At 48.6% G+C, this 27,591-nt stretch overlaps 1 protein-coding gene across 2 annotated transcripts in view; it reads right to left on the reverse strand.

The window, feature by feature from the left end:
* The window catches only part of LOC134346670 (pre-B-cell leukemia transcription factor 2-like), a 46,921-nt gene that overhangs the window by 13,030 nt on the left and 6,300 nt on the right, over positions 1-27,591 (reverse strand). For both annotated transcript variants that reach the window (XM_063048166.1, XM_063048165.1), the window contains exons 3-4: positions 3,265-3,509; positions 2,123-2,313 (exon numbers count right to left, since the gene is read on the reverse strand). In XM_063048166.1, coding sequence (XP_062904236.1) covers positions 2,123-2,313; positions 3,265-3,509 — 436 coding nt within the window. The remainder of the gene's footprint in view (positions 1-2,122; positions 2,314-3,264; positions 3,510-27,591) is intronic.

The following is a 27,591-nucleotide window of genomic DNA, read 5'->3' on the forward strand; positions in this document are numbered from 1 at the left end:
TTTTAAGATGCACTGTATTACCACTGGTGGAACTACCACTGGAAAAGGGCAGCACATTCACTCCACTGTGGGACTCCAGAGAAAGGGTGTCAACCAAAAATGCCTACAGTCCATTTAATTAAAACCATAAGGCACAGGAGTAGAATCAGGCCATTTGGCCCAACGAGTCTGCTCCATTATTTCATTATGGCTGATCCATTTTTCCTCTCAGCTCCAATCTCCTGCCTTCTCCCCATATCGCATCATGCCTTGACCAATCAAGAATCTATCAACCTCTGCCTTAAATATACATAAAGACTTGGCTTCCACAGCTGCCTGTGGCAATGTATTCCACAGATTCACCACTCTCTGGCTAAAGAAATTCATCCTCATCCCCATTCTTACAGACACCCCTCTATTTTGAGGCAGTGTCCTCTGGTCTTAGACACTCCCACCATAGGAAACATCCTCTCCACATTCAGTCTTTCAAGGCCTTTCACCATTTGGTATGTTTCAATGAGGTCACCCCTCATTCTTCTGAATTCTAGTGAATATGGGCCTACAGCCAGCAAACACTCCTCATTTGACAAGCTGTTCAAAACTGAAATCATTTTCGTGAACCCCCTTTGAACCCTCTGCAGTTTCAGCACATCCTTTCTAAGGGATCCAAAACTGCTCACAATACTCCAAGTGAGGCCTAACCAGTGCCTTATAAAGTCTCAACATTACATCCTTGCTTTTATATTCAGTTCTCTTGAAATGAATGCTAACATTGCATTTGCCTTCCTCACCAAACTCAACCTGCAGATTAACCTTTAGGGAATCCTGCACATAGACTCCCAAGTCCCTTTGCTCCGCAATGTTTCGTATTTTTTCTGCATTTAGAAAATACTCAAACCCTTCATTTCTTCTACCAAAGTACATGGCCATATGCTTCCCAACACTGTATTCCATCTGCCACTTCTTCACCCTTTCTCTTAATCTCTCCAAGTCCTTCTGAAGCCTACTTCCTCAAAATTACCTGTCCCTCCACCTATCTTCATATCACCTGCAAACTCTGTAACAAATCCAGTATTCAAATCATTAACAATATAACGTAAAAAGAATCTGTCCCAACATAGACCTCTGTGGAACACCACTAGTCACCGGTAGCCAATCAGAAAAGGCTCCCTTTATTCCCACTCTTTTCCTCCTGCCAGTCAGCCACTGTTCTATCCATGCTAGAATCTTCCCTGTAATACCATGGGCTCGAGCTTGCTAAGCAACTTCATGTGTGGCACCTGTTCAAAGGCCTTCTGAAAATCCAAGTACACAACATCAATTGATTCTCCTTTGTCTATCCTGCTTGTTATTTCTTCAAAGAATTCCAACAGATTTGTCAGGCAAGATTTTCCCTTGAAGTAATCATGCTGACTACGGCCTATTTTATCATGTACCTCCAGGAACCCCGAAACCACATCCTTAACAATCGACTCCAACATCTTCCCAACCACCAAGGTCAGACTAACTGGCCTATAAGCACAATATGCTGGAGAAACTCAGCAGGCTAGGCCGCATCTATGGAAACACGTATAGTTGACGTTTCAGGCCGAGACCCTTCAGCAGGAACCATTCCAGAACCTAGTGATTTTTGAAAGATCATTAGTAATGCCTCTACAATCTCTTCAGCCACCTTTTTCAGAACCCTGCAGTATACACCATCTAGTCAAGGTGTCCTACCTACCTTCAGACCTTTCAGTTTCCCAAGAACTTTCTCTCTAGTTATAGTAATTTCACACACTCATGACCCCTGACTCGTGGAACTTCCACCATACTGCTAGTGTCTTTCACAGGGAAAACTGATGCAAAATACTTATTCAGTTCATCCACCATTTCCTTTTCCCACCTCGCCGGTATAATTTTCCAGTGGTCTGATATCCACTCTTGCTTCTTTTTTTACACTTCATGTATCTGAAGAAACTCCTCAGATGTTGCTTGACCTGCTGAGTTCTCAAATGTTTCATGTGTTGCTCCAGATTTAGAGCACCTGCAGACATGTGCATCTATTCTGGGCTATCCCAGCCTGGTTTCAGGACCCTAGCAGTTCAAACTCCTCACAACCCCAACAAGCCCCCCTCCCCCACCTGACCCCCCCGACACTGACCTGGCGTCGAGGAACCTTGACCTCAGGATCATGACCGCCTCGCATGTGCTCTGCTTTAGCTGCATCTGGATGGAGCTAAACTTCCGATGGATGATCCCGACCATCCTCTCGATCTCCTTAGGAGAGATCGGCCGTGTCCGACTCTGCTCCCGAAGGAGGTTCATCACATGCGTGGTAAATTCATTGCAGGCCTACGTATGGACAAAAGCCAGTGGAGAGTCAGGAGGAGTGGCCTGTGCTACAAGCGAGTGCGCAGCCCGGGAAAGACAGGGCTGAGGTGGTGGGGAGGGGGAGAGAGAGAGTTTCAAACACCCCTGATGAACACAGGGCAGATCCCCCGGAGAGGAAGGAGGGTGGAAATCTTCATAGGACAACAAGTAGAAAGAGAGGGGTTGTGCAAGAGAGAGGGTCAAAGGCACAAAGGATGTAGAGTGAGGAGGGAGAACAGGAAGAGGGTGGCTGGAAGAGAAAGAGGAGAGAGAGAAAACAAAAGTGAAAGGGAGAGAGTGAGAGACAAGAATGGAGAGGGCAGAGAGAAGACAAAGAAAACCATAAATGATCTCAAGCTCTCACTCAGAGTACAGAACCACAAAGGCACAGAATGAGGACAGGAAGGCTTCATTTCATCCCCTCCACATTTCAAAGTATTATTACCAATAATGTAAGAGGAGGCTTTACTGTGACCACGCTGTAGTGTCCCTTGTCCCAGGAGCATGTGATGCAATGGCATGGAAGGACTTCACTCTGTCCTCGCCCTGGGAGTGTGAGATACGACACCGTGAGAAAGGTTCACCCTGTATAAAACCCATACTGTCCTGCTCGTGTGCGAAAGGACAGTGCGGAGGAAGCTTCACTGACTGTGCTGCTCCCATCATGGGAGCGTGGGACACGACGATGTAGAGGGATCTTCCTGATGCGTCTAACCTGTGTGGTCTCTGCCCTAGGAGTGTGAGACAGGGTGGCATGAATGAAGCTTTGTTCTTTTAACAAGTGCACCTCCAGTCACCATCGTAAGATTTTGCAGTGACACTGGCAATGGCATTTCATAGTGCAGCCCAGTAACCCAATTCAACTCTGTGCACTGTTCCCCACCTCGGCAGACAGCCCCCACCCCTCCTCGCGATCCCAGAGCCCCCCACTACCTGCTCGTATTTCTCCAGCTCCGTGTGGTAGATCTGCCGGATCTGGGCCAGCTTGGCCCGGTAGTCAGAGTGCTCAATGGAGTTGTCGGGGGAGACCCCGCCCGAGGCAGCTGCCGCTGCTGCCGCCGCCGCCGAGCCCCCGCCCTTCTCGGGGCCAGCCACGCCCTCCGCCAGCAGCATGTTGTCCAACCGCATCAGCTGTGGGTCCACGGGCTCCTCCTCCTGGCTGCTTCGGATGCTCAAGCCTGGAATGGGCAGCAGCCGGGTCAGGTCATCCCTGTCAGGAACTCCCTTCACCCACCACCCCACCCCAGCCATAACCGCCCGAACAGTCAGTGTCTACATCGACGCCGCGCTTTAAGGGCTGGACATCTCATGTATTACAAGGCAATCAGGACACATTGGATACTCCATCATTCCAAGATCCTGATGGCAACTGGCTTCGACTCCACAATGGGGGCCAAGTGTCCCAAATCAAATTTATGGTCCAATGCACAAGTACCAAGTATCTTGTACAATAACATAGACCCTTGATCTCACAATCTACCTCATCATCTTCCACCTTATTATTTACCTACACTGCACTTCGCTTGTAGCTTTTACACTTTATTCTGCATCCTGTTATTGTTTTTTCTTATTCTACCTGAAAGACAACATGCAGGGGGAGGTGGGGGGAAGAGAGAGATTCACAGTAATTCATGCGGTGGTCTGTAGTGTTTTATTGCTAAGTTACAGTGAGGTTTGTGAGGCTCATTTCATGAACCTTTTGGTTGCAGGAAAGTAGCTGTTCCTGAACCTCTGGGTGTGGGACCAGGCTTCTGAACCTCCTGTCTGGAGGTGGCAGTGCAAAGAGCACATGGCCTGGATAGTGGGGTTCCCTGGTGATCACTGTCACATTCTTGAGGCAATGTTGTCAATGGTAAGGGGGGGGGGGAGTGTGCTCATGATGGACTAGGCTGTGTCCACAACTCTCTGCAGCCTTTAGTGCTGCTGAATGTTGGAATAGCCACATCTGGCTGTGATGCAGAGAGCATACAGAGTGGGACAGAGGCCAGGGTCCAGGATGTGGACTGGACAGAGTTTCAGAGTCCACAACTTAGGAACAAGGAACATGGGGAGGTTTGCAACCAGAGAAAAGGTCCAGAGTACCAGTGTGTTCCCTGCTCCCTCTAAACTCACAATGCTCTCTAGAAAATCTACTATCCCACTGCGTTAAAAGGAAGTGAAATAAAAGGCTATCTGGGTATAAAAAGGAGACAAATCCAACAGTCTGGAAAACCAACCAGTCTGGCACTTTCATAGTCTGGAGAGAGCTGAGCCAGATTATCGGAGTTACACACGACCTCCCTGCTCTCCACACCTTTTGCTAAAGAAGTTCTCTGCCACAAAATTAGATAAGTGGCATCTAATCAGTGCACGGCAAACCCCAGGATCAGCGATGAGGAGGACCAAAGCATTTAGAGGTTGGCAATGCCCAGCCAGTAAAGCAGCATCAACAGGGCCAGAAGGCAGGAATGTGCTGGGCACATGGCCTCATCAGTGACATACTTCTGTTCTGCAATGATGAGGCTCAGAGGTTTACCCACGGAACTCGACCAACATCCATTGGTCATGGCCCCATGGGCACAGGGGTGCAGGCTGGGATGAGGCAGATGAGTAAAAGGGGATTAGGGGAGGTGAGGCGAGGTAAGTGGGAAAGTGGGGAGCAGAGGACAGGTAGATGAGAGGGAGATGGAGTGGTTGAGGACAAGAGGAAATGGGAAACACGGGGAAATGACAAGGGAATGGTGGGGGTGGTGAGGATGGCAGGGAGGGCTTGACATGGGTAGAATGCATGTAAACGGTGGGAACCGAGGGGGAGGTGGGGAGGTAAGGTTGGAGGAAGGTGAGAATGGAGGGAGGTGGGGGAGAATGAAGGGAGGCAAGGACAGGGAGGAGAGGACAAGGGGAGATGAGAACAAGAAGTGGGGTGGGGAGGGGAGGATTACAGCAGAATCGGTGAGGATGGGAAAAGTGAGGTGGAGGAGGGCAAGAAGGGGAGGTTCGGTAGTTGAAGGTGGGGGGGGAACAAGGTGAGAGTGATAGAGAGCAGATTAGAGTGAAGCTGGGAGGAAGGCAACAGATGCAGGTGGGGAAGGCGAGGACGAAGTGCCCTATTGAATCAAGGCGCCCCCCCCCCACACAACCATACACCATCATGGAGGACCTAATCATCGATCCCGTCCCATCCATATTCCAGCGTAGCTCTGCCACTCCCGGCCCTGCCAGTAATCCCCACAGGAAGTAGTGGTAGTGGAAGGGTTGGGAAGGCTTTACGTCTTCCAGACTCTCTTGGTGCCATAGATCCATCCGCACTCCCCAACCCTCCACCGAGACTGTGCCCCTGTCCTTCAACAACCGCCAGGAGCGACCGCCTCCCCTCCCCTTTCAGGTAGGAGGAGGGGCTGGACATTTTTTACTGGGGAAAAGATTACTGCCCCAACCGCGAGTGGTCGGGAGCTGGGGCCTCGGAACGGAGGCCAGCCCAGCTCTGGGAGGGGGTAGGAACCGAATCTTCTTCCCATCGTTGCCGTAGGATGAGGCGGGGAGGGGCCGAGGCAGAGGCAGCGGAGCGAGGCCAAACTGCCCCCACGGTGCCGCCGCTACGCCCAGGTACAATGCACTGGGGAAGGCCGGCCCCGCACTGCTTCACTCCAGAACTGTCGCCATGGCGACAACCTAGCAATGACCTCCTTCCCTCGTCGTCCCGCGGAGTGGAGTGGGGGGAGGGTCGGGGAGCAGCCGCCACCGCAGCGCAGAGGAATTCCTCGAATGTCCGCAGTGGGGAGGGGAACTGGGGCCTGCGAGGCTGCACGGCCTGCTGGAGGGCGGCCGAAGGGAGGCAGGCAGCTCCTCCTCCTCCTCCTACTATCTTCCACCCCCCGGACTCTCCCCACCCCACACCTCAGTCCTACAAATTCACACACACCCCTTCATCCACCCCAGTATCAGTCACACACGTACAAATGCACTTTCTCTCTCACACAAACACACTATTGTGCTCTCTCGTTCTCGCTCTCTCTCTCACACACAAAACTGCACCCTCTCACAAACACACTATTGTGCTCTCTCTCACACACAAAACAATTGCGCATACACACAGATCACAAACAAGAGAAAATCTGCAGGTGCTGAAAATCCGAGCAGCACACACATTTCAGCAGGCCAGGTGGCATCAATGGAAAAAGCAGAGACCCCAGCCCTGCAGAAGGGTTTCGGCCCGAAACGTTGACTGTACCTTTTTCCATAGTTGCCGCCTGGTCTGCTGAGTTCCTCCAGCAATCCTGCCACACACACACACACACACACACACACACACACACACACACACTCTATTTGATATTAGTTTATTATTGTCACATGTACCAAGATTCAGTGTAAAGCTCATCTTACATATTGTTTTTATAGATCAGAACATTACATCCTGCATTGAGGTAAAATAAGGTAAAACAATAATCTCTCTCACACACACACTTTGATACACTACACACCTGCCAACTCACGGCAGAACTTGTTCATCCAGAAACTTTACACCTCAGGAACGCTGAGCCCAAAAATAAAATCCACCACTGTCACAGCCCCATACAACTCCAGCTCGCCCATCCCCCATCAACCTCAGTGCCCAGTCCCATTTTCCCTCCCGAACCCCTCCCCCTGCAATAGTACACAGCACTGCCTCCCCACAGAATCAGCCCTCAACCATGGGGTACGTGCACTGACTGCAGATGGGAGGGAGGGAGATGGACTGGCACCAACCCTCGCAGAAACGTGCTTCTCAATGTCCCTGCAGTACGCCCTCCACCCCCAGCCAACTTCAGGAAACCCTTTGCCAATTTTTCCTCTGCCGGAGAGACCACTATTTACATATGCACAGCAAGGTCCCAAGGCCAGTAATGTGATAATCAAACATACACCACTTTCCCTTTAAGAGATATTTGAGAGAAATCAATCCTAGGCCACCCCTCCCCCCCAATGCCATGAACTTCACAAAATGGCAGGTAGATGCTCGGCTTAGCCCCTCACCTGAGCGAGTGCACCCTCTGACACTGTGGCACTTCCTCAGCGCTGTCCGCTCTCGTCCCCATATACCCAGGTCCGCCAAGGCTGTCCCATGGACCTGTTCCGCCACTCTGAGCAACGACAACCAACGCAACACGAGTGCGGGGAGGATGCAAGTGGAGGAGGGTGTTCACGCATCTTCCAGACACCCCAACGTCCTGGAGCACCATTTCCATCCAATCTCCCATGGGATCAACCTGTGCCCCTGGCTGTCACTCCAACGTTCCCTCCCTCCCCCAACATTCCTCAGGACACTCCCTCATTGGAGGGTTCAAGACCAGGGGTCCTTTTTCCAGCAAAGTGCCACCCCCCCTTTTAGAAAAGGGGAGGTTGGCTGCAATTACCTGGAGGGGAGGGAGTTATCTGAAGGAACTAGATTTATCCACAACCCTACTGCGGGCAGTCAGGTGCTTACTCCAAGGGATGTTTAGTCCACTCCAGTGGAGACCCAGTGGGGAACTGGATGCCCTCTCTCCCTCCTGTGGAGGGACCTTCCGGGGATTAGCCAGCCAAGTCTGGTCTTACTCCCTCCCCAAACCTGGGCCCCGGCACAGGCTGCATCTCTGGGAAGGAGCACTACATCTTGTTTGAATGCAATGCATGGATGCAGCATGTAAAGCACCTTACCTGATGCATCACTGGTTCATATGGCAATTGCTCTGCCTGGGACTGTAAGAAACTGCAGAGTTGTGGACACAGCCCCAAGCTTCACAAAACTAGTCTCCCATCCACTGGCTCTGTCTACATTTCTCACTGCGGTTAACATAATTAAAAAAAAACTTTCAACGTGGTCATTCTCTCTCCTCCCTCTCCCTTCAACAAAAGTTTGTGGACGCAACCACAGCTTCTAGCCCACTGTTTCAAGACTTGCTACACAAGATCTGTATGATAAAGATGAGCTCGTGATCTCTCAGTGTCATGTGGGAGTTGATTTCGTTGCCAGCCGAAAGCCACTCCCACCCTTTTGGTCACCAATTGACCCGTTTAGAAGTTGTGGCCGCTCATTCCCATTGGCTGGTTTACGCACCCACGAAACCAATTTCTGGTTTGGGGTGTCTCAGGGGTACGAGACTAACATGTGAGGGAGGTTCGTGCTCTTTCTGCTGTCCCCTGGCCCGCTTCAGCGAGCCAGTGCTGAAAGAGTGCTGCAGACTTAGGCACCACCCCCACCCCGCAGTTTGTTTAGTTAAGTATCCACTCATAAAATGCTTAGTTCTTCGGTTTTATAATTTGGGGAGATTGAGCGGAGTACCCGTTCAATTGAAGGGCAACTGAATGTCCAGTATTGTGGGTTTTGAGTAGTTTGAATGAACACTTTTTCACTTAGAGGCCTGGTTTATTGTTTCACTGTTCATTTTTAAATTAACAGTTAATGCGCCTATTTTAAATCTGTATGCTGTTTCACTCACTGGATCCTCAAACCTGCCCCCCCCATTACACTCCGTCTACCTCATCATTGCCCTTGCGCCATATTTATCTGCCTGTGCTGTTTTCTCTGAGACCGTAACACTATATTCTGCCTTCTGTAATTAGTTTTCTCTTCATACCACCGAAATGTACCTGTACATGAAGTGGTGTGTCTGAAGTGTTCCAAATAAAGCCTTTCACTGTAACACAGTACATGTTACAATAATAACCAGTTACTAACCTGTCCCTGACTGTTTGAATCTTGAAAAAAAACCTCTTTAACCAGACCAGTTAATGACTGGAGAGATGGCTGGTGTCAAAATCCACAATCAGCCCTGGTGAGATTGTGCCTGACGGTAACAATTGCAATACCTCACCCACCCACCCTCCACCGCCAACCCCAAATTCTGCCCACCCCTGCACAGGTCAGGATCCATTAGAGTCTGCTACCTCTGCAGGTATGTGTCCCCAGGCAACCGCAAATGAGTTGGGCCTACTTGCTCAGGCCTCAACAGGCCCCGTCTCCAGGCAACGAGTGATCAGGTTAGAGCTTCAAGCTGAAATAACACAGCTCCTAGGAGTTCATATTATACTGAATCTGGGCTGCACCTGGAATACTAGGCAGGTAATGGACATGTTTAGGCAGGGAATATGGATCCAGCTTACATGTACTGAGAAAGAGTATTGGCCTGCAAAGTCCCTGCTATAGCTTAATCTGGCATTGCCCTTTGTGTTCTCAAATCTAGGGGAAGAGGGGCCAAAGCCCAACTCCAGACGTTTGGATTCCTTGCTGGAGCGGAGGAACTGCATGTTCCTGAGGCATCTGTACCTTCCACTGGACTAGAAAACAATCAAACCCAGCTGATGAAGTTGCAACATACTAAGTGGAGAAAGACCATTTGGCCCAGCAAATTCATGCAGACCATCAGTCACTCATTCACTCTAATCACATTTTGTTATATCCCCCAGTGCCATCAATCAGCCCCTCCCCACAGATCCACCACTCATCTAGATCCTAAGGCTAATTCGTCTACCAACCCAAACAACTTTGGGGTGTGGGATGAAATTGGAGTGTCGAGGGTCGTGTAGATCAGCCACGATCGTATGGAATGGCAGGGCAGCTTTAATAGGTCGAGCGCCCTTGCCCCACTCCTATTCCCTTGTGTTTCGGGGTGAGCAGAGGACTGGAGGAGGTGAAGGAGACAGGGAGGGGTCAGACCAGTGGGAGTGGGGGAGGGGGGAAGAGGCATTTAAATCGGGTTTGGGGAGGGAGGGGGTGTGTCGGAGGGGTGGGGAGGAGGGGCTTTGCAGGCCGAGAGAGGTGGCAATCCTGGGGAGTGGGACAGAGGCCTATACCACCTCACAACAGCCTGCTCCATCCTAGGGCAACAGAGCAGGCACAGAATGAGGTGGAGACTGTCCTCATTGCGGCCCCGAGCCCTGTCCTCTCTGATTCCTCCAAACCTCATCAACGAGGCGGGATTCCCAGACTATTGAGCCCATGACAGCTCACTTTGATTAAAGATTGTGTTAAACGTGGGATCCAGCATGCTGGCAACCTCCAGTGAGCAATACACTGTCAAACATGTTTAAAATTACACCCATCACAGGGAGCTCACACATTACTTGTGCTGAGGAATGAAATTATATCACTCTGGGGGTGCTGTAAAGAGGCAATGAGTGACTTGTGAGCTGTCTTGTTTTATAGGGCTGCTGTTTAATACTGTAATGCATTACAGCCATCCTGTCCCCTTCACCCCAGCTGCACGGAACAAGCCAGAATAAGCTCATTGCGATAAGAGGGCAGGAGTGGGCTCGGAATTGCTGATACTTTTCCCCGGCCACATCCCGGAAGGCTGCAAGAACACCAGGAATGCCAGCAGCACAGTGGAGCCTGTCCCACTCACTAAGTGGGACGGGTGGGGTCTCACTGAGCCTTCCTGAGAGATAGCAACAGCCTTCCCGCTGTTTCCACGGAATGCCAGGCCTGCAGTGGATCAAACTGCGGGGGGGGGGCCACATTCAGGAAGGGGGAAACGCGTCAGGGCAGCAGGCTCCGTTAACCCAGATTCGGTGCTGTCCGTGTGGAGATTACAACTTCTCCCGGTGGTTTTGTAGTCACCAGAGATACAGGACAGAAAAGGCTCTTCAGGCCACCGAGTCTGTGCCGACCACTGGACACTCATTTACGCTAAATCTATACTAATCCTTTTTTATTCCCCTCACATTCCCATCAACAACTCCACCACCACCTGCTCCCTCAGATTCAATCACCTCCCCGTACACCAGGGGGGCTACTTACAGCAGACAGTTAACCCCAGCGACCCGCAGGTCTTTGGAATGTGCAGGTAAACCGACGCGGACGAGAACTGAGATCTTTCTCTTTCAGTGGATGGAGAGTCTCTGCAACTCTCTCCCTCAACAGGTGGCAGAGAGACATGTGGAAGGGGGTGCAAGTGTCAATGTCACAGTCGGAGAGGTCATTGTATGGTGAAGCGGGTCCTGGGGCAAAATGCCTTCCTCTCACTCTTAAATCAATCATTGTAAGGTGACGGGGAGTGGTAGGTGCCAGGGGCAGTGGTGGTAGGAGATAATGACAACAGTGTTCAAGAGGCTTTTGGACAGACATGAGCGGTCAGGGAGTTCTGTAGGAATACACAGCAAGTACAACTTAAATTGGCAACATATTTGGCACAGTCATGGCAGTCCAAAAGACCTATTCTCGTGCTGGCACCGCACTGACACGACGAGGAGAGAGTGTCCTCTCTCGCCCAAAACCCTCCCCTCTCTCTCTGCGGGTCATGGTGTCAATGGCAAGATGAGCTTGTGTCGTGGGAAATATCAGGCTGAAGGCGTGCAAGGCACTGGGACACGGACCCCAGAGACCCTTGAGACAGCCAGTGCGGCCCCTTGTCACACCCGCTAAAAATAACCAAACGTAAAAATCAGCAGGAACCAGCACAGCAGAATCTCAAAATTCAGGTCAAATTCAGGACAAAAAAAAGTAGCAAAAAAAAACCAAGAATCTCATTGCTAATATATGCAAAAATAGATTTAAAAATAACACCAAAGGATTTGTTCCGAGATGACAGATATACTGGATGATAAATATGGCAGGAGAAGGCCACTCTGAGGCTCCAAACGGTTCCACCACTCAGGGAGATTGTGGATCGTACAACTCAAATCCACATTCACACCTCAGTGATATTTCACCCCTCGCTGGTCAGGCATCTCCCCACCGCCCCTGGGTTAAGGGAGTTTTAAAGGCTCACCACCCCTGGAGAAAGAGATCTGAATTTTGCAACCCCACCACCTGCAGTTCTAGTCACCCTCTCACCAAAAAAAGACGCAGAGGCTTTGGAGAGGGTGCAGAAGTAGCTCACCAAGTTGCTGCCTCAATTAGAGAGTATTGGCTGCAAGTAGAATTTTGGTACGTTTTTCTCTGGAGCATTAGTGGTTGGGGAATGACCTAATAGAAGTATATGAAGTTTAGGCATAGCTTTAAGATGGGAGAGGGGAAATGTAAAGTTTATATGACAATTTTTTTTTTTTTTTTAAAACACAAAGAGAGGTGGGAGCACGGAGGTGCTGCCATGGGAAGCATATATAGGTAGGAGCCATTTAGATAGACTGGACAACATAGCAGAATTTGACCATTTGGCCCATCGAGTCTACTCTGCCATTTGATCGTAGCTGATTTACTTTCCTTCTCAACCCCATTCTCCTGCTTTCTCCCTGTACCCCTTGACGACCTGACTAATGAAGAACCTATCAACATCCACGTTAAATATACCAAAGACTTGACCTCCATGGATTCACTACCCTCTGGCTAAAGAAACTCCTCCTCATGGACAAGCAGGGAACGGAGAGAGATGGGCCACATACAGGTGGATGCACAGTTCGCACAGCGCCTCATGGTCCGTACTGACACGTGGGCCTCTTCCCTGGTGTAGGATGGCACAGTACAGCAGCAGTTAGTGAACCTGCAATTAGGGTTCAATTCATGGCCGCTGTCTGTAAGAAGTTTGTCTATTGTCTCTGTGATCGCATGGGTTTCCTCCTATGTTCCGATGATGTATGGCTATGGCAAGTTAAGTTTTTGGCACTAGAAGCATGCTGATACATGGGTTGTGCCCTCACATCCTCGGACTGTGTCGGTCATTGATGTGAACAGTGCATTTTACTCAAACAACAGGAATTCTGCAGACGCTGGAAATTCAAGCAACACACATAAAAGTTGCTGGTGAACGCAGCAGGCCAGGCAGTATCTCTGGGAAGAAGTGCAGTCTAGGAAGAGTGCATTTTACTGTATGTTTCAATGTACATGTGACAAATAAAACTAATCTAATCTTTCTGTGCTGAGTTCTGAAACCCCTTATTTTCAAACAGGGACCCTCAGTGCTGCAAGTTCTCCCACTTCACCCAAGACGGGGAACACTTCAGTGCTCCCGACAATGCCTCTACCCCAGCCTCAATATAGTCATCAGCTGGGGGCATTTTCCCCACTTCCTTTCTCCCTCCACCCGCCTCCTCCTCTCTTCCTTCAGATGTTCATTACATCTGTTCTGTTCCCCGAGTTACTGCTCAGCAGCCCTGATGTTGCTTGACTGGATACGGTGTGGGTTACTCCCCCAGGACGCACTTTGGGCAGAGGAAGGCCACGTTTCTCTGGATGTGACTGCTGGTGTGGTCTGGGCAGAGGTTAAAGGTAGAGCAAGGACCACAGGGGATGACGCTGGGGGTGGAGTTCAACCGTCCCTGTGGGGCCAGGACCACCTCGTGTGGGGATGCAAGGTCAGGAGGGAAGCAGGACAGAGCAGAATGTGGTTAAAGATAGTTTAACCAGAGGCAAGTTTGTTTGTTTCTTTTTAACATAGTAATGGGTGCAGGGAACATGCTGCCAGGGGTGGGGATGGAGGCAGATACATGAGGGACATTTAAGAGATTCTTAGATATGCACGTGGATGAAAGACAAACCGAGGGTTAAGTGGAGGGAAGGGATAGACTGACCTTTAAACAGGTTATAGTGTCGGCACATCATCATAGGCCAAAGAGCCTGTAGGCCTGTACTGTTACATGTTGTACATTCTTTAACACCAGGCATGGGTGGGGGGAGATTGCAGGAGAGTGAAAGAGTGTAGAAGGAGGTCAGAGAATAAACAGTGAGAAAATGGCATGGAGAGACAGGGGTAGGGGAGAGATGAGGACAGAAAGTGGATAAGAGATGGCAGGATGGGGGAGGGAGAATGAGGGAGTGAAAGGGCTGCAAAGATCCCGTAACATCAGCACAAAGAGAAGATAAGAGTTACCTCTGGAACAACATTAACCCCTCAGTGCTATTTATTGCAGCTAGCCATCAATATATTTTGCCTTGTGGGTATCCCCCACAAAGCCAGCATTTATTATTGCCTCCTTGAGCCACTGCAGACCTTCTGAAGGAGCTCCTATGGTGCTATTGGTGGAGGATTTGTTCCAGGGTTTGGACCCAGTGAAGGAACAACAGTAAATTTCCCAGTCAGCAAAAACTGGTCCAGTTTGTAGACGTTGCACACTTCAGCCTCTATGACCCAGTAGAAAAGGGAGAGCGTGTTCAGGGTGGGAGAGGGGAAGCCAGTGGGGTGGGCTGCTTGCTTCATCCTGGTTGGTGCCGAGCCCCCTCCAGAGCTGTTGTGGCCACGATGACCCAGGAGGTGCCGAGTATCCCATGGTGCTCCTGACCTCCAATCCGTCCTGCCTCTGAGAAAGAGACTGCCTGGATGACCAAATATCCCAAGATGTCCTTCTCTAATCAAAGGGTCCAACCACATCCCAAATCAAGGTCCATCCCAAAGCTAGAGAAGGGCACCAATCTGACACAGGAAGGAAATTCTGACTGGCTGCTCCACAAGTCAAAGGGCACGAGGCTTTCCAACTGGGGACCCTCCCCATTTTACACTGCACCTCTCTGCACCCCTTCCCCAGCCTTCACTAAGTACAGCCAAGTGCACCTCATCTTTATTACACACAGCCCCCTTCCCCTGGCAGTCCATGTACAATGGCACCCACACCCCTTCCCCTCTCTGGAGCAGCAGCTGAACACTGGGATAAGCTCACGGTCTGTTCCCAGTGGACCATGTCCCAGGTTCTCCAGCGGCATGGCCTTGTGGATGTAAGAAAAATGCATTCTGTCCTGTGGGGAAGGCACAGCCAATCGCACATCCGCCCCTAGGGAAACATTAGCAGAACAAACCGGAGTTTGACCTGATCCGAGCAGCGCATCCATCGCAGACAGAGGTGCAGGCAGGGAGACATCGATCATACCCATTCCCCACAGCCACCAGCTGGCTCCGTGGGGAATGGTACTTGGCAATGCACAGTCACTCCCAGGATCCTGTAACCTCCCACTTCCAAATGAAGCAGAGTAGTTTCAGGAATTAATTCAATTAAAATCTTCAAAAAAATTCAATTTGGCTCCCAAACAAACTCAGGCTGAGTGTGAGGCTGATGGTGGGGAGATGGTAACAAATCAGAAAGCAACAAGACCTCACCAGGCTCTGATAGGAAACGGCGGGTGGAGCTGCTGTCTCATGGCCCTGGAGGGCCGGGTTCGATACCAACCTCCGCTGCTGTCTGGGTGCAGAGTTTGCACATCTGCCGGTCACCACATGGGTTGCCGCTGGATACTCCTTTTCCTCCTGCCTCCCACAGACACGCGAGCTGATGGACCTAATTGGCCGCAGTAAATTGCCCTTGGTCATCAGAATGTGAGGCGAATACCTTACAAGTAAAATCAGTGGAGAATTGTAGTCCTCTGTGAGGCAGTATAGGCTCGATGCGCCAAATGGTCTCACACCACAGAGGATTCAGGGTCACTGCCCACTAGCACCTGAGACTCAAGTACATCAGCCACTCAAGTACCATTTTTAAAGGTGCAGGTCAGAGGTGGTGTATCCTGTGGAGAGGGACACCCCTCCTGAACCCCTTGAGCCTTTCCACCATCGACAAAGTATAGGTCAGTAATCTGAAAGGACACTCTATACCGGCCTGTGTCCACCAACTCTCAACACCATCCAGAACAAAACAGTCCCCTTGATCGGTGACCAAACTTCTACGTTTGACATTCCCTTCTTCCACGACCAGCACGCAGAGACTGCAGAATGCAACGCAGTCACTCTGCCGGGCCACTCAGTCAGCATCTTGCAAACCTGCCACCTCCAGTGCCAAGACGACCAAGGGCAGAAGACACAGGAGCACCACCTTCTTATGGATGATCCAATGCCCAAAATCCCAAGAGACTGCCGAGTTTTAGACTCAGCCAACTCTATCACAGCCACGACCCTCCTCACCATTGAGAACATCTTCAAAATGCGGTGCCTCAGGAAGATGGCACCCTTCATTAAGGACCCTCACCTCCTGGGATGTGCCCTCTTCTCATTACTACCATCAGGGAGGAGATGCTGGAGCCTGAAGACCTACACTCAATATTTTAGTAATTGCTTCTTCCCTCTGCCATTAGATTTCTGAATGGTCCATAAACCCATGAATACTACCTCACTATTCATCTTTTATACTATTTTTATTGTAATTTATAGTGATTTTTATGTCTTGCACTGTACTGCTGCTGCAAAATAAATTTAAAGGCCTACACTCAATGGTCACTTAATTAGGTACACCTGCTCGTTAATGCAAATATCTAATCAGCCAATCATATGGCAGCAACTTAATGCATAAAAGCATGCAGACATGGCTAAGAGGTTCAGCTGTTGTTCAGACCAAGCATCAGAATGAGGAAGAAATGTGATCGAAGTGACTTTGACCATGGAATGACTGTTAGTGCCAGATGGGCAGGTTTGAGTATCACAGAAGCTGCTGATCTCCTGGGATTTTCACACCCAACATTCTCTAGACTTTACAGAAAATGGTGTGAAAAATTAAAATCATCCAGGGCGTGGTAGATCTGTGGGCATAAACACCTTGTTAATGAGAAACGTCAGAAGAGAATGGCTACACTGGTTCAAGCTGATAGGAATGCAACAGTAACTTGCATAATCGGATGTTACTACAGTGCAGAAGAACATCTCTGAATGCACACCTTGAACTTGAAGTAGATAGGCTACAACAGCAGAAGACCATGAACATACACTCAGTGGCCACTGAGTGCATTTCTCTGATAATAAACCCAATTCTGATTTTGTAGTTCCCCTCCATACCAGCCTGACTGGTAAATCTATTGCCAGTCCTTCACCGTCACAGGGTCCCAATCCTGGAACACCCCCTGACACCACGGTGAGAGTACCTGCACTGAAAGGATCACAGTGGCTCACAAGGCAGCTCAAACCCCACCCCCAAGTGTCAGCTGGAGATGGCTGGCAACGGTATCAATGCTCAGGTCCCGATCAAATGAATGGAATATGCTCCCTGCTCCTCTGAGAAGTTTACCAGGCAGCGAGCAACATCAAATTTCACATCCAATTCCCACTCCCAAAAGCGAGTGTTGGACAGTGAAACTCCAGGTTTGACGCACAAGAACACTTTGGAACCCTCCACTCCCTCAAAGCAGTCTCAGGAACTTCCTCGAAGTGGAAGAATGTGGCACTAAGGGATCAGGAGCGAGGCAGGGCACAGTCCTGTGCTCTATTCCTCCGGTTCTTCTGCACCCCACCCATGTCAGGTGCAGAGGTAAGAAAGCAGCTGGGAACTGGAGAACCTGTTCCAGTGTGATGGACTCAGCAGCCCCTGTAGAGCAATGGGATTGCTCTGCGGCCAGCATAGTCTCGATTGATCGAGTATTCATTCTCCTTCCAAGTCAAAGATACAGACCCTTCAGCCCATCATGTCCCTGCTACTCCTTTTACTCATCTACACTAATCCCATTTCATAGCTCCCTGAAAGTGGCCACACAGCTTAATAGGCTGGTTGCTTGCCCTTAATAGTCGAGGCACTGAATTCCAAAGTGAGGAAGTTACGCTGCAACTTTATAAAACTCTAATTAGGCCATATCTGGAATATTGCACGCAGTTCTGGTCACCCCATTGTAGGAAGGATGCCGAGACTTTGGAGAGGGTGCAGAGGAGATTTACCAGGATGCTGCCTGGATTAGAGGGCGTGGGCTATATTGAGAGGTTGGAGAAATGTGGATTGTTTTCTGTGGAGTGGCAGAGGGTGACGGGAGATCTGATGGGGGGGTTGTAAGATTATGAGAGGTCTAGATACAGTGGACAAACAGTATCTTTTTCCCAAGGTTGAAAGGTCTAATGCCACAGGGCATGCATTTAAGGTGAAAGGGGGTAATTTCAAAGGAAACATGAAGGGCAAGTTATTTTTTAAAACTCTGAGTGGTGGATGCCTTGAATACACTGCCTGTAGAGGAAGAATGCATTAGAGTCTTTTGAGAGACATTTAAATAGGCACACGAATGTGAGGAAAATAGAATGGTATGGACATTGTGGAGGCAAAGGGATTAATTAGGTTCTCCAATTGATTTCTAATTTAATTAGACTGGCACAACATTGTGGGCAAAGGGCCTGTTCCTGTGCTGTGTTACCCTTAGAACTAAATGTCTGTCTCAGTGCCTCCTGAATGTCTCGAATGGGTCTGATGTGAGAATCCTGCACTTGGAAACAGCAAGACCAAGTAGTAAAAACCAGTCTTTCCACCGAGAAACGGGATGGCCCAGTTTCTGTCATCAGACCTCTGATTGCCTCCAGCAGCCATTTCAGAGAAAGGCTCACCTGTTTTTCAGCATCCTGGGAAGAACACGCCCCTCTGGAATATCACTGAAATACCCGCCTCCTCCTTCCCAACTCTCCTCCCTGAAGGACAATTGGGTCTACCATGTCCCCAGAGGAAAGCGATTCAGACTGGAACTTCCCAGCATCACCTGTCCCGAGTGCAGTGGTGAGGACACACCTGGAGCATTCTGCATTGCTCTGGTGCTCTGGTGCCCTCAGTTATGAAAGGATATAACAGCACTGGAGTCTGTTCCAAAAGAGATTCACTAGCCTGGTTTCTGGGATGGAAGGTTTGTCCTGTCACCAGTGGTGAAAGAAGCTAGATCTACATAACTAAAGAGGTTAAAGATTAGCTATATTTGTAACATGTACATCAAAAAATAAAGTGAAATGCGTTGTTTGTATCAAAGCCAACGTAGTCCAAGTATGTACTCTTAGGTATTGCCATGCTCTTGTCGCCAACGTGGCATGCCCACAACTTTCTAACCTTATCTGTTTGTCTTTGGAATGTGGGAGGAAACCAGAGCACTGGAGGAAACCCACGCAGACATGGGGAAAAGTTGCAAACTCTTTACAGACAGTGGCAGGAATTGAACCCCAGTCGCTGGCGTTGTAAAGCATTGCGCTAACTGCTACACTACTGTGCTGCGCACTTCTTGGAATCGAGAAGCATTAAGGTGAGAGGGAGAATGTTCAAAAGGGATGCACGGGGCAATCTTCTTTTATTCAGATTGGTGGGTGCCTGGAATGTGCTGCCGGGGTGAAGGAGGCAAACACAATAGAGATGTTTTAACGCAGACGCACACAGAAAACACAGGACGAATTCAGAAGGTCAGGTGGCATTTATGGAGAGGAGTACAGAGTCCAGGTTGCAGGCCGAGACCATTCATCAGGACTGTTTATTCCCTGCTCTCGATGCTACCTGACCTGCTGAGTTCCTCCACAAACAACAGAAAATCTGCAGATGCTGGAAATCCAGGCAACACTCACAAAATGACACAGGAACTCAGCAGGCCAGGCAGCGTCTATGGAAAAGAGTCAACAGTTGACTTTTCAGCTGTTGAGAGGATCTAGGCCCGAAATGTCACTTCTTTACTCTTTTTCATAGATGCCGCCTGGCCTGCTGAGTTCCTTCAGCATTTTGTGTGTGGTGCTCAAGATATCCAGCATTTCCAGAATCCCGTGTCTATCTTTTGAGGGATAAGCAGAGGAATAATATGCAGAGAATGGAAGGTTATGGACCAGGAGCAGGCATAAAGAATTAGTGTAATTAGGCACCCCTTTACCCTACTCATTCCCCCTCCCTTTCTCTCCCTCACTTCATATCTTTCTCGTTCTCTCTCCCTCACCATTATCCCTGCCTCTCCACTTACCTCTCTTCCTCAGTATCCCCCTTTCTCTCCTAACGCTATATCAATCTCTTTCCCCTTCTCCGTCCTCCTTCTCTACTCTCTTTCTCTATCTTTCTTCCCGTTTCGTCTCTTGTATCCCCAAAACACAACGATGGGTCAATGGGTTTACTCCTCGGCACCTACCGAAATTTAATTTTTTTTCATCACCAGGAGTCTTTGGTCTCAGGGATCCAGCCTGAAGCTGCAGAAATAACTCCTCCCACCACTGTGTGAGATTTTCCTCCCACTCTATACCTCCTCCTAGGGTGGGAAGCAGGGCCTGGGGATGATGTTGTCCCCTATAATGAGCCTTGCGGATGGACCATAGGGTGAATTGGTGATGTGGAAGGGAAATACTCTGGGAAGTGGGGGAGGTGGCTTAGTTTGCTGAGGTGGGACATAATATGATTCATATTACACGCCAGCCCCCACTCTCCAGTGGGTCACTGGCAGAGCTGAGAGACCATGCATGGCTTGTTAATTTACAGGCTTCAAAAAAAAAGTTATGCAAAATCAGCTTAAAAGGAAAACAAAATAGCGAGCAGAAAAAAAAAATCAGGTCAAAGAGAGAAAGAAAATGCACCTGGGACGAAGGGGAGGGTGTTTGCTAAGGTACTAGATTCTGTCAGATTACAGAAATCAGAATCAGATTTAATATCCCCAGCATATGTTGTGAAATTTGTTGTCTTTACAGGGCAACAGTATAATGCATTACACAATAAACCAGAAGACCACAAGGTAAGGGAGCAAATGAGGCCATTTGGCCCATCGAGTATGCTCCGCCATTTCATCATGGCTGATCCATTTTCCCCATCAGTCCCAATCTCCTGTCTTCTCCCCGAATCCCTTCATGCCCTGACTAATCGAAAATCTGTCTATCTCTGCCTCAAGTATACCCAATGACCTGGTCTCCACAGCTGCCTGTGGCAACAAATTCCATAGATTCACCACTCCATGGCAGTAATAATAGAGAAAAAATGCAAATTACAGTCTAATTAATATATATAATATTTAAATTAAAGTAGTATTGCTAAAATGAAAAAGTATTGAGGTATAGTGTTCATGGGGTCTATGTCCATTCAGAAGTGGGATGGAAGAGCAGAAGAAGCTGTTCCTGGAGGGAATGAAGGGATTTCTTGGATAGTGAAGGGGGGACCAGCAATGTAGAATGGACTACACCCACATCTTTGGGATGCACAAGGAGATCAGAGCGCCTAGGGGAAGGCAGCATCAGAGGTTAGGATTGAACCTGGGTTTGTGCTGCTTTATCAGTTTTATTCTCCCCACACTCCATAAGCCCAGAAGACGTAGGAGAAGAATTAGGCAAACCAGCCCATCGAGTCTGCTCTGCCATTCCAGGACTGACGTAATCACCTCCGCCACCCCCCCCAAACCACATTCTCTTGCCTTCTCCCTGTAACACTGATGCCCTTACTAATCAAAAGCCTATCAAACTCTGCTTTAAATACACCCAATGATTTGGTGGTCTGTGGCAAATAATTCCTCAAATTCACCACCCTCTGGCCAAAGAAATTCCTCCTCAACTCTGTTTCATAGGGATGTCCTACCAACTCCACTTCCAGCCCCAGGTTATACCCCTCACCTACATGCTGGGGAATGAGCTCGGCAGTTTGAAGCCATTCTGCCACCGCACTGCATGTTTTCAAAATGTGATTACACGGGGAGAATATGCAAACTCTGCGCAGACAGCCCGAAGGGTGGGTGAAGACAGGCCTACTGTGCAGCAATCAGAATCAATGCAACTGGAATATGTTGTTCTGTGGCAGCAGTACATTGCAATAACAAAAACTATAAATTACTTTTATATACAAATTAAAAAGTAGTGCAAAAAGAGAGGAAAAAATAGTAAGGTAGTGTTCACGGGTTCATTGTCCATTCAGACATCTGATGGAGTGGAAGAAGCTGTTCCTGAAAAGGTCTTCACTCTCCAATAAGAAGATGGCATGTCCTGGGTGAAGTGGGTCCTACGTGATGGATACTGCCTTCTTAAGGCATTGCCTTTTGAAGGTGACCTCATGCTAGGGAGGCTCGTGCACATGAGTTTACAACTTTTCCAGCTTTTTTTCATCCTGGGCTGTGGCCTCACTCTATCAGACAGTGATGCAACCAGTTAGAATGCTCTCCAAGGCACACCTGCAGAAATTTTCAAGTATCCTTGGTGACATACCAATTCTCCTCAAAGCTCCTAATGAAATTAATTGTATGACCCAGGATTGATCTTCAGGGATGACAACACCCATGAACTTGAAGCTGCTCACCCTATCCACTGCTGGTTTCTCAAGGAGGACTGGTAGGTGTGCCCTTGACTGAAGTTCACAATGAATTCCTCAGTCTTACTGATGTTAAGTGCAAGGTCGTTGATGCGACCCCACTCAACCAGCTGATCGATCTCGCTCCCGTATGCTCTGCCAACAATAGTTGTGTCATCTGCAAATTTAGAGATGCCCTTTGAGCTGTGTCTAGCCACACAATCATGCAGGCAGAGAGAGTCGAGTTGTGGTCTAAGCACAAATCCATGAGGTGTTCCAGTGTTGATGGTCGGCCAAATGTTATTTCTGATCCACACAGATTGTGGTCACCCGGTGAGGAAATCAAGGATCCAGTTGCAGAGGGAGGACAGAGCTCCAAGTTTTGGAGCTTGTTGATTAGAACTGAGGGTATGATTGTGTTCCACGCTGAGCTACAATCAATAAACAGCAGACTGACGTGGGTATTACTCTTGTCCAGGTAATTCAAAGCTGAGTGGAGATCAAGTGAGATTGCATCCACTGTAGGCCTATTGTGGTGATAGGCAAATTGCAGTGGGTCTAGGTCCCCGATTAGGCACTGGATGCTGAATCTCTATTGATTCTAACTATGACCAACTTCTCAAAGCATTTCATCTCGGTAGGTGCAAGTGCCACTGTGCTCTGGTATGATTGTCGGCCTTTTGAAGTAGGTGGGAACATCCACCTGCAGCAGAGAGATACTGAAGATGTCCTTGAACACTCCCACCTGCTGGTTGGCACAGGTCTACCAAGTAGACCATCAGGGCCTGACGTTTTGTCCTCCTGACCTCTAACTCTCTTGAAAGATGTTCTGACGTCAGCCTCCGAGACAGAGATCACAGGGTCACTGGATGCCGCAGGGATTTGCACAGATGTAGTTTTTTACTACCTTTGAAGGCATGCATAAAATGCTCATCTGGGAGTGAAGCATCACAGCTCTTCATGATGTTAGACAATAATGGCCTACAAACACTGCCAGAGCATCCGATTCCATCTCTGACCTCAGCTGGAATTTTGCTCTTAAAATACCTTGCCATAGGTCTAGCCCTCAGAAGACTATGAATCTCCCGGTTCATCCAAGACTTTCTGGTACATTCTCAACTCATCCACACTTTGATGAAGTCAAATGTGACTGATCATTCAGACTTGAAGATGAATCCCTGAATACTGTCCAGTCTACCAACTCAAGGTAGTCCTGTAAATGCTCATCTGCTTCTCTTGACCCTCCTTGGCCTTCACCACTGGTGCTGTGACCTTTAATCTCTGACCATGCTCTGGGAGAAAAGTACAGCCAGGTGATTAGACTTTCCGAAGTGTGGGTGTGGGGATGGCACAGTAAGCTTTTTTGATGGTGGTACAAAAGTGGTCAAGTGTGTTGGCTCCTCTGGTCCCACAGGTGATATGTTGGTGGTGGTTATATCAAGCTGGCCTGGTTGAAATGCACTAGAAAGATAGGCTGCGCTCTTTCATGCGAGCTGAACACAATGCTTAGCTTCCCTAGTGCCTGTCTGACATTGGCCTGAAATGGAATGTACACTGCTACCAGGTCGATGGCAGAAAACTCCCTCAGTAGATAAAAGGATGCCATGTTCCAGATTGGGTGAGCAGGGCCAAGACAGATCGCCATGTCTGCATACCACGATGAGTTAATCATACAGCATATATGCCATCTCCATAGCCCCTGGATATCTCCTTCCCCTAATGCCCCCCACCCCTCTGAACTAGAGCCAGGAATTACCTTGGGGGAGGTGACCAATGTTTCCTCTAATTTGTAATGACCAGTGTGCAGAAAATCAAAGTGGTTTTCATTTTAACAGCTAGCAAAACACTGTCAATGAGTACTTCGATCACCTCTGGGTTCGATCATTTTCACTCTCATTCAGCTGCAATCTCACAAAGCGCACGTAGCAGGCCTGCAGCGGGTAATGAAGAATTTTCTCAGTGGAGCTTTTGCACAATGTCCAAATGTGATTTGCTAGTTAAATGATGCTTTAAAAAGTCCTATTTCCAAATATCACTTCTCTTCTTCCCACCTTCAAATTCTCCAACAACTTTTGCATCGTGACAATACACGCAGGTAACACCAGTTTCTGTACTGTACATAAACATTTCTCCTAGCTGCACGTTCCTGACCTCATGAGCTTTCGGTGTAGCAGTTTCTACTGCTTCCCTAAGCCATTCCGCTTTAAATGAATAGTTCTTTTGTGCTTCACCCCTTTGTTTCTTTGGAATTCAACACAGTGAATCAATAAATTCTTCAATAAAAACAGTACAAGTGCCAGTTCTATAAATCGACAAATCATCACAAATGCCACATTGTCAACACCACGCCCATCAGAAACCGGAAAAGGAAATGTGATTGTGTACGATCGTGAAATATACTTAACGTGTCAGAGGTAGAGGGCGACAAACTTTTGTGCGCAGTTTAAATTCCTTTGTGCGCTAGTAGCAAAAGACGTGTGCGCGCACACACCTCAGAGGAAACATTAGATGTGGCAAAGGACCAGGTATCCCTGCAACGGTAGCCCACATAATCAGAGAGTGGCTTACATCAACATTGTCTGCAAAACAGCCACAAGAGGAAGAAATTTAAGTAACTTCCACCCCTCGAGGGAAGGATTATTCATCCTATTAAAAGACAAGGACACTGGATAAAAATCCCATCGTAAAATACTCCTTCGAAGTCTTTCCCATCAACCTTCGAGGTGAGACTGCAGCAGGGCTCACAGACACTGCGTGTGCCCTCAGACTACAGACAGGGTGATCACAGCCCCTTTAAGATGTCAGGAGCACACACAGGCAAACCAGCTTTAATGGAGGCAGAAGGGGAATAAAGGAGACCCATAACATCTTATGAAGACATCGGTCATTTTAATGAGAGTTATAAAGTGCGCTCTCAGCCCATTTATAGAATGAATGAAAGATCAAATGTATCGAAAATCTCTACTTTAATGGAGTCTCATTTATTAAAAGGATACACGAGGTGTAATTATTGAACCACCTCCCTCACTGCTTCAAGAGAAAACCACCGCAGGACGTTGATGCTTCCTTACAATCTCAGTGGATCGCAACTCTTCCCGACACCCACACAATCCCAGTAGATTGTGGCCATTCCATCTCTGCCAAATGGATCACAATTCTTGCCCATTCCTATGGGCCACAGACAATCCCACCCCTCCCCTGCAATCCCAGTGGTTCACAAGGCTTCCCACTATTCCCAACAAATTTCACAACACATGCGAGCGAGTGGGTGGGTGGTGGTAGGGTGAGAAAGGGGCTTGTTATTCTGTTAGTGCCTTGTTTTGTTTCTACTGTTTGTTTTGTTCTGTGGAATATGGAGGGCACGCTATGTCGGCACTGGAATATGTGAGGGCACTTGTGGATTTCTCCAGCTCATCATGTTTGTTGTTAACGCAAGGTCTGAACCCGAATCTGATAGCAGACATCCCAACTGTGCCAAATGGATCACAATTCCTCCTACCCTCTCCTCATCTCTGAATGATTGTGCTGGTTTTCACTGGATGGCGATCATCCCCGTGATCGGCCAGTCACACAATCCTGATGGATTGTAGCCAGCCCCACCACCCCAAATGATCACACCAACACCCTCCCTTCCCAACAATCCCAACAGATCACACCAACACCATCCCTGCAAACCTGCTAAATTGTGCCCTTGCCCTGATGCACACCGAAGTGACCCAAGCTCTCTGCTTCCAGTCAGCGCATCCCCTTCCACATGTGCCATCAGTACTCCCCACACCCCCCCGACAGATCCCAAGCCATAAAAGTGACCAGAGCCTCGTTGAAGGGCCCTGTGTCTGCACCACACAGAGAGACGGCAGACACTGCCAGACTCACAAACCTCACGCAGGGCAGACACACGGCTGGTGCTGGAAATCCAGATGGAAAACCGGAGAGCAGTGAATGCCCAGCAGGCCGGGCGGCACCTGAGGAGAAGGGAATAGAGTCAACGCATCAGGCCTGTCACCTGACACACCGGCTCATTGTCCTTCCTGATACATTGGCAAGTGTCTCAACTGCCTGCACTTTGGAGCCAGAGTGAGGCGTGAGGCAGGTCGCTGGGGAGAGTGAACTGAAAGACACAGGAGGCTGTTTGGCCCATTGGTTCCATGCCAGCTCCCAGGTTTGTAGACCCATTGGTCTATCTGTTCCTCCAGGCGTGTCCAAATTCTTTCATCTACATCCCCACTAACTGCCCCCAAATACAATCTTTCATCCACACACGAGAGACAATTTCCTGTAGCCAACTCACCCATCGACCCGCCTGTTTTTGGGATGTGGGAAGAAACTGCAGCATCTCAGGAAAGGCTCTTCATCTCATGTTCTCAGTATTGATTGCTTACTTATTTATTCTTATTTCTTTCTCTTTGCACTTGCACACTGGTTGACCTCCCAAGTTGGTGCGGTCTTCCATTGATTCTATTATGGTTATTAGTCTATTATGGATTTATTGAGTATGCCCACAAGAAAATGAATCCCAAGGTTGTATACGGGAACATACATGTACTTCAATAATAAATTTACTTTGAACTTTGATCTGCAGCACTGCCTTCAATTCTCATCACCCCATTACAGCAAGGATGTGGAGGCTCTGAGGAGGACCAAAAGGCCCCGGAACGGCTTCTTCCACCAGGCCATTATGCTGATACAATTGTATTTCCATGTTATATTGACTGTCCTGTTGAACATACGATTTATTATACATTACCATAAATTGAACATTGCACATTTAGCTGCAACGTGAAGATTTTTACTCCTCATGTATATGAAGGATGTAAGAAATAAAGTCAATTCAAGAGGTTCAGCAGGTGCTGCCCGGATTGGAGGACATGTGCTACGAGGAGAAGTGGGACAAACTTGGGTTGTTTTCTCTGGAGCATCAGAAGCTGAGGGGAATCCTGACAGAATTTTATAAAATAGTGAGGGGCACAGATAGGACAGAGAACAGGAATATTTTTCATATTGCTGAAATGTCTCATACTAGAGGAAATGTGTTTTAGTCGAGAGGGGCAAAGTTTAAAAGAGATGTGCGCAGAATTTTTTTTTTAAAACAGCCGTGGGTGACAGTGGAGGCAGATACAATAGAAGCCTTTGAGAGGCTCTAAAATAGACACATGAATATGCAGAAAATGGAGGGATATAGAACGTGCAGAGAGAAGGGATTAGGTATCATTAGCTGAATTAGTTAAGCACACCTTGTGCACCGAAGGTCTTGTCCCTGTACTGCACTGCTCTGGGTGTACACTGAAGGGGCATCTTGTATACATGCAAATTAGGAGCAAAAGGCCACTCAGCCTCTCTCATCTGCTACGCCATTCTACAAGTCATTGGATAGTCTCACTGTAACCCTGTTCCCTCAGTCACCTCTCAGTCTCTTGCTTACTAACCAGACACCCAGCTCCAATCTAAAAA

This window comes from Mobula hypostoma, chromosome 5, assembly GCF_963921235.1.
Source record: "Mobula hypostoma chromosome 5, sMobHyp1.1, whole genome shotgun sequence".
Lineage (NCBI taxonomy): Eukaryota > Metazoa > Chordata > Chondrichthyes > Myliobatiformes > Myliobatidae > Mobula > Mobula hypostoma.